The following is a 16,258-nucleotide window of genomic DNA, read 5'->3' on the forward strand; positions in this document are numbered from 1 at the left end:
CCTTACCCCAATTCTCGTATAGATAACATGGTTGGACTCCATCCCCACGACAACACGTACCTTCCGAACGAAGTCATTGCTGGATGGTTTAGAGAAGAACCAGAGAATGATCATCTGATTCCTTTGAGTGATCACCACGCTGAAGACCTCACGGATGATGATAACTCCGAACCCGAAGTTGAGAACCTACCCCGGATAGCTCCCTTTCCAAATCCCGACCCTCTTCTAGCTTTTCATGGCCCGACGCCTCCTTGGGTAGAATGCTTGGAAACATGGAGCCAAGAACAGGATCAGCCCATGCCATTTAATGGAGACCAAAGCTTTTATGACCTGAGCAATGGGGTCTCAGCAGACAGAATCTTGCCAATCCTGGTCCACAGAGTGGCCCGAAATGAGATTCAAGGCAGGACAACCCTACATCAGATCACCGAAGTTGGCACCAATGCGAGAATGCATAACCTTCGCACCATTCGTCTGTAAGATGCTCGTGAGAGATCTGAAAGAGACCATGAAACCCTGCTTCAAGCACTGGCTGAATCACGAGCCGAAGTCATAGAACTCCGAGTACGCCAAAGGGTGTACGAAAGACACTTGCTTGATATGGAACGTCAACTGGCTGAGCTAAGAGTTCACCAGAGGGATGATCGTCACCAGTCGGAGATACTTTATTTTCCTTCTTGTTTTAAAGAACTGTGTTCCTGTCTATGTCCTATGTGGCATTTTCTATGGAACTGCCTTGTATTGTAGGTACTTTTAGTTAGGCCTTTATGCGGCCAAAACATTTACTACTCCGGATATGATGTAAGACCTTCTTCAAGGTCAAATTTCCCTGAACTTATTACATGTTAAAAATCGATGATGTTGACAGTCAGCTAACTTCCGTGTCATGTTTTTGTTCAAATACTCCCATCATACTTTCATTGGAGTCTATTAGGAACATGCTTTAGTCAAGCCATTTGGACTATAGTAATTTAACTCCGGAGACAATTCCAAGTCTTTTTTAGTGGTTGGATCATGATATTCACCAACCAACGATACCTTGGCTTGAACGAAAAACGTCTTGAGACCATTGTACTAAATTACTTCCACTCTTTACTAGGACTGCATCATAGGGATGTAGGTCAAACTTTAGAGAACCTACACTTACTCTTTACTTGAGCGATCGAAGTACATCTAGGGTCAACCCAAAATCGCTCACAAGATCTTTATCTTTCATGTTACAGAATCATGTCGTCGTTCAGAAGCAGTCAGCTGAACAACGAGACCTCTGCCTTTAATATAGACACCGCTACTTTCCAAGCCGCAGTTACAGGTGTCGTGATGGATGCCGTGACAGTAGTCCTTCCAAACCGTAATGCTATCAACGCAAGCAATGCTGGAAAAGGGGTTGAAAATCCCGATCGTAGTATCAATCTAGGAAGCCAACAAACGATAACAGTCGCAGGCTCGCGAAGTCACAACTCAGAGTTCAAAAAACGGAAGTGTCAAGCCCAAAAGGAACGCAAGCAATATAAGGGAACACTTCGAAAGTGTAACAAGTGTAGTTGTCATCATAAAGGAGCATGTTGGATATTGCAATGTAACAATTGCAACAGTGTGGGGCATGTTGCACGTTCCTATGGAGCCACCCCCACCTCTAGAGCCGGCCAGGGTTGCTAAAATTGTGGTGAGACTGGTCACTATAAAAGGGATTGCCCAAAAAGGAAGAAAAATGAAAACACCCGCGTCCCCATAACTCCTACTCAACACTTCACATCCAATACCAATGCTCGCACTAGCCATATATGTCTCTAGTGCGGGGAGATTGGATACCTCAAGAAGGATTGTCCAATAACAAAGAACTCCGACGCAGATGGCAAAATTCTAAGGATCACTGCCGCAGGAGAAACTACTCCGGACCCACGTTAAAGTAATTAAGGCGTTTCGTTGTAACAGACTTATAAACTACTTAAAACTAGTGCAACTTGAGTATTATCTTTTGCGAGATCCTGTTAGTTAAGGGACCCTCATGCTGCGTATATTTGTCTTTTGTAGTATAGTTTATTCGCAGCAGTATTCCTATAGTTACTCTAAAGTACTGTAACCCTGTTAAAAGTGGCACCATTGTGTTTTATCCGTAACACTTTTATATCCAAATCAAATGTCTTTTACTTCTAAGTAAGTCCGACATTATCATACATCATGAGTCAAATCGATCCACACAGTAACAGTTTCGTGCGTACATCTCTTTCTCCGAAAACGTCTTTCTAGCGAAGCCGTCATTCCAGAACTCTGAAGTACCCATGCCAGAAGTACCTCATCTTCAGAGACCTCAACAGGACTTCCATTAGAAATCATTACTCTATGCCCCGCATAGATGAATTAGTTGACCAACCGCAAGGAATGATGTACCTTGCAGAAATGGACCTAAGATCCGAATATAACCAGTTGCGAGTGTTAGTAAAGGATGTCCCAAGGACAATCTTCCAAAACTCGACACGGAAACTACGAGTCCGTAGTGATACCCCTCAGATAGGACCAATACATCCGTAGTATTCATGAACATAATGAATAAGGTACGCCATTCTTACTTGGATCAGTTCGTCATTGTCTTTTTAAATGACTTACTTATCTACTCTAGTAGTAAGAAGGAAATCATAAAGAGCATCTATAACAAACCCTGGAAACATTACGATCAGAGGAGCTTTACGCGAAGTTCTCTAAAATGAGAGTTTTAGATTTGAAGAGTCGAATTCCTAAGACACATTACCAGTAATGTGGGAATTCTTGAGGACCCTGCGAAAAAAATCAAAACCGCTGGGAATTCGTCAAACAACGAGGATGCCGACAGGAATTCGCCAAATTCTAGGTCTCGCTGACCTACTGTCGAGAGTTCATTCAAAACTCCTCGCGGATTACGAAACCTCTTATGACTTTGACTCAGAAGGGAATGGCCCTTGACTGGGAAGACAAGCAAGAGAATGAAACCTTGGAATTTTAGGTGGGAGGCCAAATCCTTTTGGAAATCTCACTCTGGGAAGGCTTGATACGCTTCGGAAAGCATGGTAAGCCAAATCCAGAATAGTTAGGACCTCCGAGATTCTTGCCAGAATCGGTCCTGTAACTCACAAACCCAACCTACACCACGAACTCAGTAATATACATTTTACCCTTCACGTCTCGAACTTGAAAACATACCTTTCTGTCAGGACTCTCGTAAGTCCACTCGACGAGATCGAGATCAACGAGATGCTCACCTTCGTGGAAGAACCGTCGTGACCCTCGACCTAAGTGGTCAAGCGGACGAAGAAAACGTCGTCGCCCACTTGTGAAGGTTCGTTGGAATACCAACCGAGGACCCAAATTCACTTATGAGCGTGAGAACCAATCGATTAGGAAGTTTTCCCACCTCCTTACTCGATTATTCATGCCTACCCCTTTACCTAAATTCTAATTTTGGGATGAAATTCCCTCTAATGGGGGGATGATGTGACAACCCGTAATTTCCATCCAGTTCAGTCTAACACTTCTTTGAAATTCAAACTCATTGTTGTTATACTTTAGCACAATTAGAAGTTTATTTGAGCATTTTGAGCCGTGTACACTTAAGGAATAAGTGTCGGGGTTAATCGGCTGAAGTTTTAGCTAAAAGATATGACCTCAAACACTCATGCAAGGAGTTCACGGCCAACACATGGGAGTTTACAGCCGTAAACTCCATGTGGCCCGTAAAATCTTGCTTATATGGTGAAGAGGTGGCCATTTCTTCATACCTTCCTTCCATTTAGCCCAAATCCTCTCAAGTATCATCCCGATTTCGTCCCCGATCTTCAAAACTCGTAAGCTTATTGTCTTAACTAGTTGATACCTTGCATGAACTAGTAATCTTACATGATTTCATCCGTGAAATCATTCCATTTTGTAGATCTTCAAGTTTCACCAAGAACACCAAGAACACACACTCGTGTTCTTGGCCAATATCGACCATTTGAGCTCGTAGATTGTAAGTACTTTTGATCCAACTCACTGTACACTATGTTTATCATATTTAGAGCTTAGAAAACATAAGAAATCATGGGATTCAAGGAGTTTATGGCCAAGGCATGTTCTTGGGCCGTAAACCCCTTTTAAGGGTGCAAATGACACCCTAACACCTTAGTAAGCTTTGGTTAGTGACATAGAACCTTACCCCATCGACCTAAGGATCAAGATTCACGAAATCATACTCCTTACCATGAGTTTATGGCCATAAACTCATGGGGGATTGGTCCCAAGGACATAAACGCATGGGGGAGTGGTCCCAGGGCCGTGAACATCAGACAAGGTCATTTTAGTACCTTAAACCCACCCAAACACTTGTTTAAAGCTTTGGAGCACTTAACCACTTAAGCCCTTAGAGTTTTAAGCCCCTTTTGGTGACCAATGGAGAGTTTATGGCCAGGAGTATGAATTTGTTGCTTCTAACTCTGTTGCTTCTAATCAACCTGCTGTTAGTAAATACAAGCCACCAAAACAAGCGAAACATACTATGTGCTACAAGTGTGCTTGTGGGAACAAGTAGAGACAAGGGAAGGGCATGCCACCAGGGGCAGGCAGAAACAATTCCTACGTGAAGAAATAGACATGTTTTCACTGTGGAACACCTGGACACATTGCTAGAAATTGTCCGAATCACGCATATGTTCCTTAATACACACAAGGATGGCAGAACGCGCAAAGTGGGAGATTTTTCAAAGGAAAACCTTCGAGGCCATGTTCAAATAATGATAAATGGAATGCCAAGAAGGCCAAGAATCAAACTCCCAAGGTCAAGATGGGAATGCCTTCCAAAAAGACAAATTCAAGAGATGCTCCAGTGAAACTAAGACCGGTTAGGTCAAAGCCATCTTAGTGGACCATTTCAAGTTCAAAAACAAGTTCTAAGGCATCCATCTGATCGAATAAGAAATGGGTTAAACCCAACTACAGATGGGTACCAAAGGTTCATACTCCCAAATCCTCTAATGATTCTAACATTTCTTCATCTTCTGTTTGTTATAAGCAAGATATGTCATGGGAGAGAGTACCTTGCACAGATGACAAAGGTCAACCAAGTTTCAAAATGGATTGGGTTCCAAAGACCAATTAATCCTGCACTCTATGCTGGAGCAGCTATGGAGGCATATCATTAGACTTCGGCTTGTTGATAATGGCTGTTCCGAGCACATGATAGGGGACATCTATCAACTGTACAACACTTAGAACTTTAAGTGAGGGTATGTGTCCTTTGAAGGAAAGGAAGAAGGGAAAGGATCACACATTGGGTTTTTGTTTAACGATGTGAAGAATTTTTGGATCTATTCTGAGATTAAAATATATGTGTTGTTCTCAGACCTTCTAGATGGAAATTCAATTGGTGAATTACAGTTTGAGTTTTCTTCTCGCTACTCGAGTTTTTCTTAAAATATTAAATACAATCCTTTATTTTCTTATATTTTTGGTTTGTAGGTATAGTTTGGGAAGTGTTATGATCCTTAGTGCTAAAGGGAATTTTGAAAATCGTGTAATGCACTGAAGCCGAATTGTTTAGACTTTGTGTTCAATGTGTTGGTAGGCACACAGGATTCAAAGGGACTAGACTTAGTTTGAAAATTGAAAGGACTTGATAGTATGGACTTAGATAGCTCTATTTGGACTGATAATACGACGCTCGGGTAGATTGAGCAGTGAGATAAATATGTGAACTTGCGGGATTCACTAAAAGTCATACGTATCTAGAATTATGGCTTAACATTTCCTCGATGTATGGACTCATGTCCTCAATTCCAGTATTGATAGGGAGACTGGGGGATTCTGATTAAGTAGGTCTGTAGGAAATTATTTTCTTGCTTTCTATCTGTCAGTCATATGTTGCTTCCTTTGCGTGATTGGAATATATCTGACCTGGAATGCAACATATGAAAATCTATCTCTATGCATATCCTTATCTATGAAATTCTTTCTATCTGTCAGTCATATGTTGTCCCCTCTGCGTGATCGGAAGATCCGACCTGGGACACAACATATGCACCCTACTATCTTTTTAACTCTCTATCTATGTTAGTCATATGTTGTTTCCTGTGCGTGATTGGAAAACATCTGACCATGGATTCAACATATGCACTTTTATATCTGACTTCTTTCTTAATGATTGAATACTCACCTAAAGTAAGGAGTTCTTTAGAAGTTCTTGATTATCGGGGTATATCGGGAAGTGTAAACACGTTCTAGTAAGTCTAAAATTGAATCATTTAATAGGTTGGTGTAGATCTTCTTTCTGAATTCAAGTGGACAACAATATCCTTGGTTGTCGTTAGCCAAATGGTCCATTTAAGAATATAGATCAAAATGTCTTATCACGTATAATCTGTCCAATTTGGCACATATCCTTTGTGTTTAAGTGGATCACAATACCGGTGATTGACCAGATCTGATGTCACAACTAGCATTTTTGCTAGGAAATTCTATTCTTGTGTAATCATTCAACTATTGTAAAACATATACTCTAAGAAAATATCACTCAGTGCTTATTTAAATTCACCTTTCATGTTCAACAAAGAGTCGGAAACCCCTAATAATCACGGTTTGAGTCAATATTGGACTAGGATTCCCTTATTGGGCCTAATGGACCAATAAGCATTCAATTCAACTATTTTGGGCTTGGAAATCCTATTTGGATTCTAAATGGACAAAATTCACAAATCTATAACATTTTTGACCATTTGGGCCTAGAATGATTCATTATAAACCTAATGGGCCTTATTGGGCCATAACTAATCCAATTAACCATAGTAAACCATAAACCCATTCTTTTATGCTATTTTGGGTCGTGAACCATCTAATGAGCCTATTGGGCTGAAAAGTAATCATTTGGACCTCATAATTTCAAGTAAAGACAAGTAAAGGCCCAAACTATTCCACCCCTTCTCCTAGCCCAAAATTCTCGGCCCATGAGTAAAAATAAAAGTAATCATGCACTTATACTTGATTTTCACATTAATTTCAGACATTTTACAGAAAATATCGGATTTTCTTGGTTTTTCGAAAGATGCAAAGAGTTTTATTCAAACATACTTATGAACTCATCAATATTATATATGTTGACCGTTTTCAAAATAACTTGTATTCTCAGTTAATCGTTAAGCAAGAAGATTTACAAGTATGTATGGATTTATTTTGTGTAAAATCACTCATCGTACCATTAATACTTTGAATTTATGTACTTTGTAACAATGTACTTGATGTGAACAATGCTGATTGTTATATGTAATGTTGGTGATGAATGTTTTATGTTTCATATATATATATATATATATATTCATTGTGATGATAATTCAATTGTTAGTCACATGTGCCCGTGGACGTTTTCGCCGTCTAGTTCGGGGGTGTGACATCTAAGCATGCAGGTGTATGCTGATAAAGAATATTGAATTGTCTGAATACTATGATCCCAAATCAGTCTTAAAGTTAGCTATTATTTTTGTTTTTGTTAAACTTGTTCATAGTTTTCCTCTATGCACAAATTTAAGGGAGATAATTAAATTTTTTTTAAAAAAAATCAAACAAAAATCAAAAAAATTAAAAATCCAAAAATAGTTTTATTTTTGTTTTATTTCTTTTTCGGAAAAATCAAAAAATCCAAAAATATTTTTGTTTCTGTTTAATTTTTTCTGAGAATATGAAAAATCCAAAAATATTGTGTGCTAAGTTTTCTTTTAGTTTTATTTTTATCTTAAAATTTTCTTTTTCTTGAAAAGTTAATTTATATGTGTATGAGACTCATGGAGACTGTATCAAGATTTTCTGAGCCAAGACTTCATCCATGATTGTCGAAGAATATTCATTCGAAGGAACAAGAAATGGAGATTATTCTTTCGACATTCAATCTTTCAACCTCAGAAGCAAGGTGAAGTTGTACTTGAAGATTATGTGACGGATTGCATTGAAGCCTCATCAATCAATTTGCTGATATCTATGTACCTGCTGAAGTGATGTAGAAGATTCATTCTCAATGTTATTCTCTCTGAAGATTCTCAAAGCTGAAAGTGCTGATTTTCAAGAATCTTTTGAAGAAGCCTCCACACCCAACGTGCGTTCAAAGTCAAATTTTGAAGGAATGCCCAAATATTCAAGATGAAGTCACTCACATAGAAGATTTATATGATCATCTTGAAGTCGTGAAGAAATTGAAGATTAATGTCGAATCCAAGCTCATATTGAAGATTAACAAGCAATGCAAGCTACAAAACCTTGGGGGAGTTTGTTGGGTTACAAGAAAAGAAAACTATAAATCAATGGGGAGATTGTTGGGTCTAAAAATTGGTTTATACTTTGTTTTTCTAAGCATTTAGTGTTTTTAGTCTTTGGCAAAAATATTATTGAGTTTATTTGTAGCTTGGACCGAAAACTCATGTGTTTTCAGTCAAGCAATTGGGTTTTCGGTCCATATGCTTTAATAGTCATTAGGGGAGTGTTTAGTGGGTGTCTAGGAGGGGAGGGGCATTCTAGAGGAGCATTCATTCATTCATTTCATATCATGTTCTAGAGAGAGAAATTAGAGAGAAGACGTATGAGTGGGCATTAATCTTATATTGGATCATCATTCATATTATCAATACATTCAAGATTCATCGAGTTCTTGTTCTTCTTCTTCTCCATTCTATCTTGCATCATCCACTTGATTGGGATTCCGCACCATCAAGTGGATCCGATTGATACATCAAATGAATGTAGGGACTTATACATGTGAAGAACAAAAGGCAGACATTCTTACAAACCCCAAGCACGAAAAAAGTTCAAAGAAATGAAGAGCTTGATTGGGATCAAAGATGTTTCAAGAAGGACTTAAAAATTAGGGGGTGATTGTTGGAATTCCTAAGTCGAATAGGACTCTGGGATCCAGTTGTGTGGGGCTTAAGCAAGTAGGCTTTAATTTTAAGACTCCTAATCTAATCCTATATGTCAGTAGAATAGATCTAAAAATACATGCATAATAACCAAGTTAGGATCAATGTTGTAACACGATCAAATTGAGTTTAGAGCTATTTTCTCAATAATATTGGATAGTTATTCAATGTCTTGTGTTTTTGTTTTAATCTTGATACGATGCATCCAAACGAAAGCTATTTCTCTGTTGATTTAGATTAAAACGTTGTTCGCGATGTCTGTGATGGGGAATTCTCTTGGTTATGGACTTTATTGTTGGATGCAACTATATACAAATTTACAAGTGAAGTCTACGACTATCTCATGAACAACATCAATCATTTGATGAAATTATGATGTGCTGCAAATTCGCCTTCTGATGAAGACTCCGAGAAGTTGTAAGCCTCCACTGGGGTGTAAAATGAAGTCGAACCCACAACACCAATGTGGTCATTGGTCGACACGAATGCTAAGTCAGTGGCTTGGGCTATTGGATAAGCATGTCCCCCATACATCCCAACCGTCATTATCTGACTCCTTGGGTACTGATCCACCATATCACCTATTTTTCACGAAGTTAAATTATTTGAAACAAAGTAGAAACCAAAAAAATGCATGTAGATATTGTTTGCCTTTATTTTGTAAGCAGATATAAAGAGGAGGTAATTTTGTACCTTGTGTTAGTCGTGGAGTGTCATTCAAAAGACCATCAACTATTTCTAAAGAGTCCCAAGTTTGATAAGCCTCCCCAACAAGTTTATGAATAAAAACCTGAGAAGTTAAGGAAAATCCATATAGTCAAATGTGGCAGAATAGATAGTGTTACAACAATTGTTCACACATATGATCGTTGGTTTAATAATTAGTGGTATTATATTTCGGATAATTTGACAAAATGAATATCTATAAACCAAATTTGGTATCGGCATAATTTTTAAACAAAAATACCAAAGTTATCTTACAATGATATAAACTGACCTTGTTTAGGGTAGCAAGGTCTTTGCCGGTGAAAACGTCTCCATTGATCACGGCTTTAACTACTTGACATATAGGATTCAAGAAGATCGTATGGTTGGGTCCTCGTGATATATGTAGTTTGCTCACAAGAATACAAGTCCTAGCATGTTTTATAGTTACTTCCCACATCTTATCGGACATACCTTGCCCTAAAATCTGTAAAAAGAATGACATAAGTTCAAGAAACAGATGTAATTCGGTTACAAATATATGTATCGCCTCACAATGACTCAATATGTACTACCAAAAATGAAAACGGACGTAAAGACTTACCCTTCTAAGCTTAGATTCATTGACAACCGAAAGCTTTAAGAACTCTTGCACGGTTTTGATATCATTTGAAGCGAGTTTCTTATGGAACGCACCATCTTTTCCAATCTTCTCTAAGCGCCAGACATCGTCTTCAAGCATTGGCGGATGATGCTTCTTGTACACTAAACATTTACGCGAGTAAATAATCCAAATATAATATTTAATTCTTCTGTGCATTTGTCAACGTGTAAAATACTGTGTCGTGCATTTATGTGATGCAGAGAGAGAGAGAGAGAGAGAGAGAGAGAGAGAGAGAGGACATACATTCACCACGATGATCTTTAACCACGAAGGCTTCAGTCATGGCCTCACGTATTACAACTCCAGGAGTCGCTCCATGAACAACTCGGGCTGCAATTCTGAACTTTCTACTTCTAATCCAGCTTGAATTATCTGTTAACTCAATATCACCAATAGAAACAACGCCATCTCTCATAGTAACACTCACGTCTCCAGCAAGCAATGGCCTTTTCCCTCTTCTTTCCTTCACGATGCTCTTTTCGAAATCATCACTGGTCCATATAATACTATTGGAAGAAGGGAAGTCTCCATCTACTACGTGAATCTGTAATTTTAGAGCACTAGAAAAGCTAGATTCTAGACTGTTGTCGGTGTCAACAAGATATATTTCAAGAGGGTTGCCATCTTCATCCAATATTTTGGTCCCTGTGAAAATTGGGAGTGTAAGATGCTTTCTGAATTTGAGTTGCATGGTACTCGAGGGTACGAGTGCATTGATCCGCAGGGAATTCGACCTAGAGTATGATGGTATTCTTCTTCGCAGTCCATTTTCAACCTCTTCGTTTACCTAGGTAAAGCACAAATAGTTATACAAAATAAAATATTATAATTTAACAGTTTAGCTGGAGAAATTAATGGTTTCTCTGAAAAAAGGAATTAACCATTTCAAAAAAGTGGTATAAGTATCATACCACTCTTCGAAGCATTGGCTCTAAAACTGTGCAGAAATTTTGAACAAAATTCATCTTCACAACTTCCCCGATTGCACTGACCCCAATTAAAGATAAAATCAAGAAATGTTGTCAGTTTTAACCAAGCAGGCGAATTTTTTACGATGAATAGAAGAAATTAAGTAAAGAACATATGGAAAACAAAATATAAGACGTACGAAGCCAAAGAAGGTCTAGCACGCCGTCGTCTTTCATTCTGCCAGTACTGGTCAGGTTCGGCTTCGTCGGCAAACCTTTTTCCAGTCATCTTTTTGGGTATCAGAGATGAAGATCACCGCATCTATATTGTTTCCAAAGGGAAAGGAGATTTAAAGGACTGATAAAAGAAGGAAGACGAAATTTGTTGAAGTCTTGGTCTATATAAAGTAAAATAAGTGAGAATGGGAAGCTTCGTGGAACGGTCAAGGAAGAAGGTTGGTAAGAGAGGTAGATTAACGCCCAAGTCATGAGGGAACGTTATATATGGAAGATTCTTGATATAGACTTCCTTTAAGTCAACCGTGAAGTCTTCGCCCCTTCAAACAGGCAAATATCCATTGCCCAGTCAACATTTAACTTTCCTTTTTTATTGATTCAAAAGTAAACTATAAAAATAGACCTTATCTTATGGTATGTAATTTCCTTTGTGCTTCGCCTGATTTTTTTTTTAATTTTTCAAAAAAAGGTTCACAAGAGAGGTTTGTTGTGCAACTATACTAAGATATTACTATTTGAAAAATAAATATCTTCCTGTTTTTTCTTTTTATCTATATTATTAGGAAGTAAACCAGATAACTAGCAAAACCAAAAACACACAAGATATAATATTTAGATGGTTTGGTCAAGATGACCTACGTTTATGGAAAGGAGAAGAATATTCTTTATTTCTGAGTTCTCAAACAGAGGTTACAAGTACAATTTCACAGAGATTCGGCTATCACTCTAAAAAATAAGACACTTCAAATGACTTAGAAAGCATCTTTATTTATACTTGAGTGATCAAACCTAAAACCTTAATGGGTCAAATTCATTGACATATAGGCCCATGAATGGTATCAACGAATCATAATCTACCATGTAGTAGCTTCTAGAACATTCACCTACGACATACAACAAATACGTATCAGCAACGCACATGATGGAGCAGCTTCTGCCATAGTGGAGTATCATGATGCACGACTAGCTCATCATGAACACGAATGACCCAACATCCATCATGGTGGCACAACAAGGTGTATCCCTTGAGCATCACAAACTTTTGAGCAACACAGAGGACTTTGTGACTCATCAGGGATATCGTGGCTCATCAGGGAATAAAGATGGTGCAACATCTCCACATTTGGCACAATATGATCCTATATGACACAACTCCTCTTCAACATGGCACAACTTCTCCAATGTGGTGCAACATCATCTTGCATTTTGCAACACCCTTCCTCATGGCGTAACTTCTGTCGTGATGGCGTAAGATGCTTCTGTTTGGCGTAACATCTCCAAGGATGGCAGAACTTCTATCTACTCGCCGCAACATCCTTATCGCAATATCTACTTGGATGGTACAACATGTGTTGGATTAGTTGTCTAAGCCCATAACTATAATTGGTATGTATTTGACCTGAGACTAGCATGATACATTTGGGTTGCATTCACTAGAACAATCTGATAGGATGGATATTTGAGAAAGAGGTTATTTATGATCTACTAATATATTATATATATAATATATTAATTGAGAAATCATATTATATAATTAGTATTGATCAAAAATTAATTTAGTGATCAAAAGAGACTAATTAAATTAACGGGGACTGATTATGTAAATTAGTGATACATATGGTTTTTGATATTGATCCATGATAGGCTAAGTTTATGTTCGAGTCCATGAAAAGTTAGTCCATATGAGTCATGGATCATAAGCCTAAATGTAAGAATTAGTGTTACATATGACTCTTGGAATTCTAACATTATATATGTAACCCCTTAGACCCTAAAATCGCATACACAAGTTATATAGCAAGAGTATAGCTGATTTTTGGGTGTTCCTAACCTCTCTCTCAAGTCCTCCAATTGTTGGTGGTGTTTTGTGAAGAATTTGTGGCATTACACTTGAGGTGCTAAGCTCTTAAAGGCCAAGTAATACAAGCTAGATAAAGAGGTAATCATCTAACCAATATTTTTATGATTCACATAGCAAGTTGTATAATAGATAGGATTCATGCTTTGGAAAAATGAATTTTTCATGTATAACTAGAGATAACTTAGATCCAAACTATTAGGGTTGTATGTGCACCATAGGGATTTTATAGTGCTCAAAACCTAATAGTGGTATCAGAGCCTAGCGTAGTTTGCTGTCATATTGATGCATGGTTGATTGTTCAAAGTTGAAGCAAAATGAAAAATTGTTTCTGCTAGACTGAACTCGAAGACTCCAAGGAGGAACTCGACGAGTTCATGATGAACTCGACGAGTCCATCAGCTGACTCAACAAGTTGTACTCTTTGGTGGCATATTTTTAGGTTTTTTGGCCTAAACTGGATTAGGATCATTACCACAAACAGTTTTGTATCATAAAATCTATTTTTCTGATATGGTAGTGATTATCCTCATCTAATTAAAAGATAATTGTCAAAATTTCAAGATTATTGTTAGTTTATATGATATGCTAATTGTTTGTAAATTTTTGATTTGATATTATCTTGTTTTATGAGTTAAATGAGGTTAATGATAAATTATATGATAATTTTATTAGTTAAACTTGATCTAAATGTTTTTGAAGAGTTTCGTAACTTGTCCTCAAGTTATGGAACATGAAAAGACTCTTTCATTAAACATTAAACTCATAAGTTATGGAAACCAAAAGTTTTGAAGAGTTACAAAACTTGCCCTCAACTTTTGGAATTTGTAAAGTCTCACTTATGAAACATTTAATTCCAAAACTTAGAATTTTAAAAGTTTAAAATTCAACCCTTATAGTATTATAATACTAACAGCTAATACTTATATATATATATATATATATATATATATATATATATGTATGTATGTATGTATAAGGCAAATTAGTCTTATCGTTAGTAAGTCTCATTCACGAAGTTGGTCTATAAGGGGGTATAAAGAAATTGCCTATAAAATGGCGATTGAATTGGTGTCCACTCTCACCTACCCCTTCCTTGACTAGTGGAGGGTCGTTAGCCGAACGGGTAGGATAGGACATTAATTCTCATTAGAAGTATAATGATAATTATAAAGTAACTAAATGTTTTTTTCATAAAATTCCCAATCTTAGTTACTTTAGAAAAATGTGAAAATGATGTTATTCCATAAAATTGTATTTGCACCTTGCCAAGTCGTTAGTGGAGCGTGTGTGGTTAACCAACACATTAACTTGGACTAGTAAGGGTGGCAAAGGGTAGCTTGATGTAGCTTGATATTTCATTTGGGTGTTATATTAAGGATTCTTATCTAATCTAAACATCGTCTTTATTTTTCAAATGTCTTCCAACACCACTTCTGGCTCAAATCCTTTTGGCTCTTTCTCCCTCATGAACTTGTGTGGGAGGGCCATATTTGATGGTTCAAATTTAAATGATTGGATTCGGAAAATTAGGATAGTTACTTGTTACGAGGACAATGAATATGTCCTCGATAAAGAGCTTAAGGAGATTGATGAAGCAACTGCTACTCCTGAAGAAGTTGCTGAATATAGAACTCATGAGAAGGACGCCACAAAGGTGACATGTATCATGTTAACCACCATGACAACTGAACTTCAAAAGTCCTATGAGGACTACTACCCTTTCAAGATGCACCATGACTTGATGGAAAGGTACCATCAAAGTGCTCGGTAGGAAAGGTATGAAATCATTGCCTCCATGATTACAACAAAAATGAAGGATGGAGTGTCCATCACCGCCCACTTGTAAAAGATACAAAGGTTTGTGGACCGGTTGCTGAAGTTGAATGTCAACTTCGATGAAGAGTTGGCCATTGATATTATCCTACACTCTTTACCTCCCTGTTATGATCAGTTTCGTATGAATTATCATATGAACAAGGACGAGGTCACTCTAAGAAAGCTTCAAGGCCTACTCAGAACTGCTGATAGTAGTTTGAAAGGCAAATCTGTTGCTCCTACTACTACTGAAGTTGCCCCTGTTCTGATAATTGGACATGGGAAAGGGAAGAAGAGGAAGGCTCCTGCTAAAATCCACAAGGGAAAGTCCCATGATGGATCCTCTTTTAGTGGAACCAAAGGTGGTTCTGCTACTCCCTATACCAATCCAAAAGAACCATAATACTTCTATTGTAATGATAAAGGGCACTGGAAATGAAGCTGCCCTAAATACTTACAGGATGTTAAGGATGGGAAAATAAAGCCCACCCATGCAGGTATTTACACTATTCTGTCTAATAACTCATCACATGCTAACTCTTGGGGTCCTTGATACATGTTGTGGTTTTCACATTTGTTCTGATTTGCAGGGACTAAAAAGAAGTAGCGATGTGGAGCACGGGAAGATAAACTTAATCATGGGGAATAGGAAAGTGTCATTTGTCACCAAGATTGGAGTTAATTCTTTATTGCTTAGTAGTGGGTTAGAATTAGATTTGAATAATTGTTGCTACTCGTCCGATATGGCAAGAAACATTATTTTCTTTCATGGTTTGTATAACCAAGGATTTAGATTTTCATTTGATAATGAAATTGGTTCTATTAATTCTTTTTATAATGGTGTATTTTATTTAAAGCATTGCCTTGTAATGGTATATATGAAACTGTGATGGTTGTTGACAACTTAGGAAATAATGTATCACACATCGATTCGTCCAATGGTTTGGACAAGGCATCCTTGTGGCATTGTCATCTTGGACATGTCAACAAGAAGTGCATAGCTCAACTCCAAATGAATGGAGTCTTGGAGTCATTCAAATTAAAGTCGGATGACACATGCGAATCTTGTTTGCTTGGAAAGATGACCAAGTCACCCTTCACTGATACTTGTGAAAGGGTGAGGGTCTGTTGGATCTCATACACATCGATGTGTGTGGACCCTTTA

The 16,258-nt window shown here is 37.7% G+C and overlaps 1 protein-coding gene across 1 annotated transcript; it reads right to left on the bottom strand.

Moving 5' to 3' along the window:
* Positions 1 to 9,041: 9,041 nt before the first annotated feature.
* Positions 9,042 to 11,624, bottom strand: LOC145070513 (protein SAR DEFICIENT 1-like). Its single transcript, XM_079017449.1, has 7 exons — positions 11,381 to 11,624; positions 11,184 to 11,259; positions 10,516 to 11,059; positions 10,213 to 10,373; positions 9,901 to 10,095; positions 9,597 to 9,693; positions 9,042 to 9,484 (listed from the first exon to the last, which is right to left on the bottom strand). The coding sequence occupies exons 1-7, from the start codon at positions 11,467 to 11,469 to the stop codon at positions 9,261 to 9,263; spliced, it is 1,386 nt and encodes a 461-aa protein (XP_078873575.1). The 5' UTR covers positions 11,470 to 11,624; the 3' UTR covers positions 9,042 to 9,260.
* Positions 11,625 to 16,258: the final 4,634 nt, after the last annotated feature.

The sequence above is a fragment of the Lactuca serriola genome, chromosome 8, assembly GCF_051521515.1.
Source record: "Lactuca serriola cultivar US96UC23 chromosome 8, Lser_US96UC23_V15, whole genome shotgun sequence".
NCBI lineage: Eukaryota > Viridiplantae > Streptophyta > Magnoliopsida > Asterales > Asteraceae > Lactuca > Lactuca serriola.

Bases quoted from the DNA above. Each gene is read 5' to 3' on its own strand.
- LOC145070513 (XM_079017449.1), bottom strand. From the start codon at position 11,469: ATGACTGGAAAAAGGTTTGCCGACGAAGCCGAACCTGACCAGTACTGG. The intron at 10,374-10,515 runs GTATGTCCTCTC...GTAAATGTTTAG, and splicing joins TAAAGATCATCGTGGTGAAT to TGTACAAGAAGCATCATCCG. The intron at 9,694-9,900 runs GTCAGTTTATAT...TTAACTTCTCAG, and splicing joins ACCTTGCTACCCTAAACAAG to GTTTTTATTCATAAACTTGT.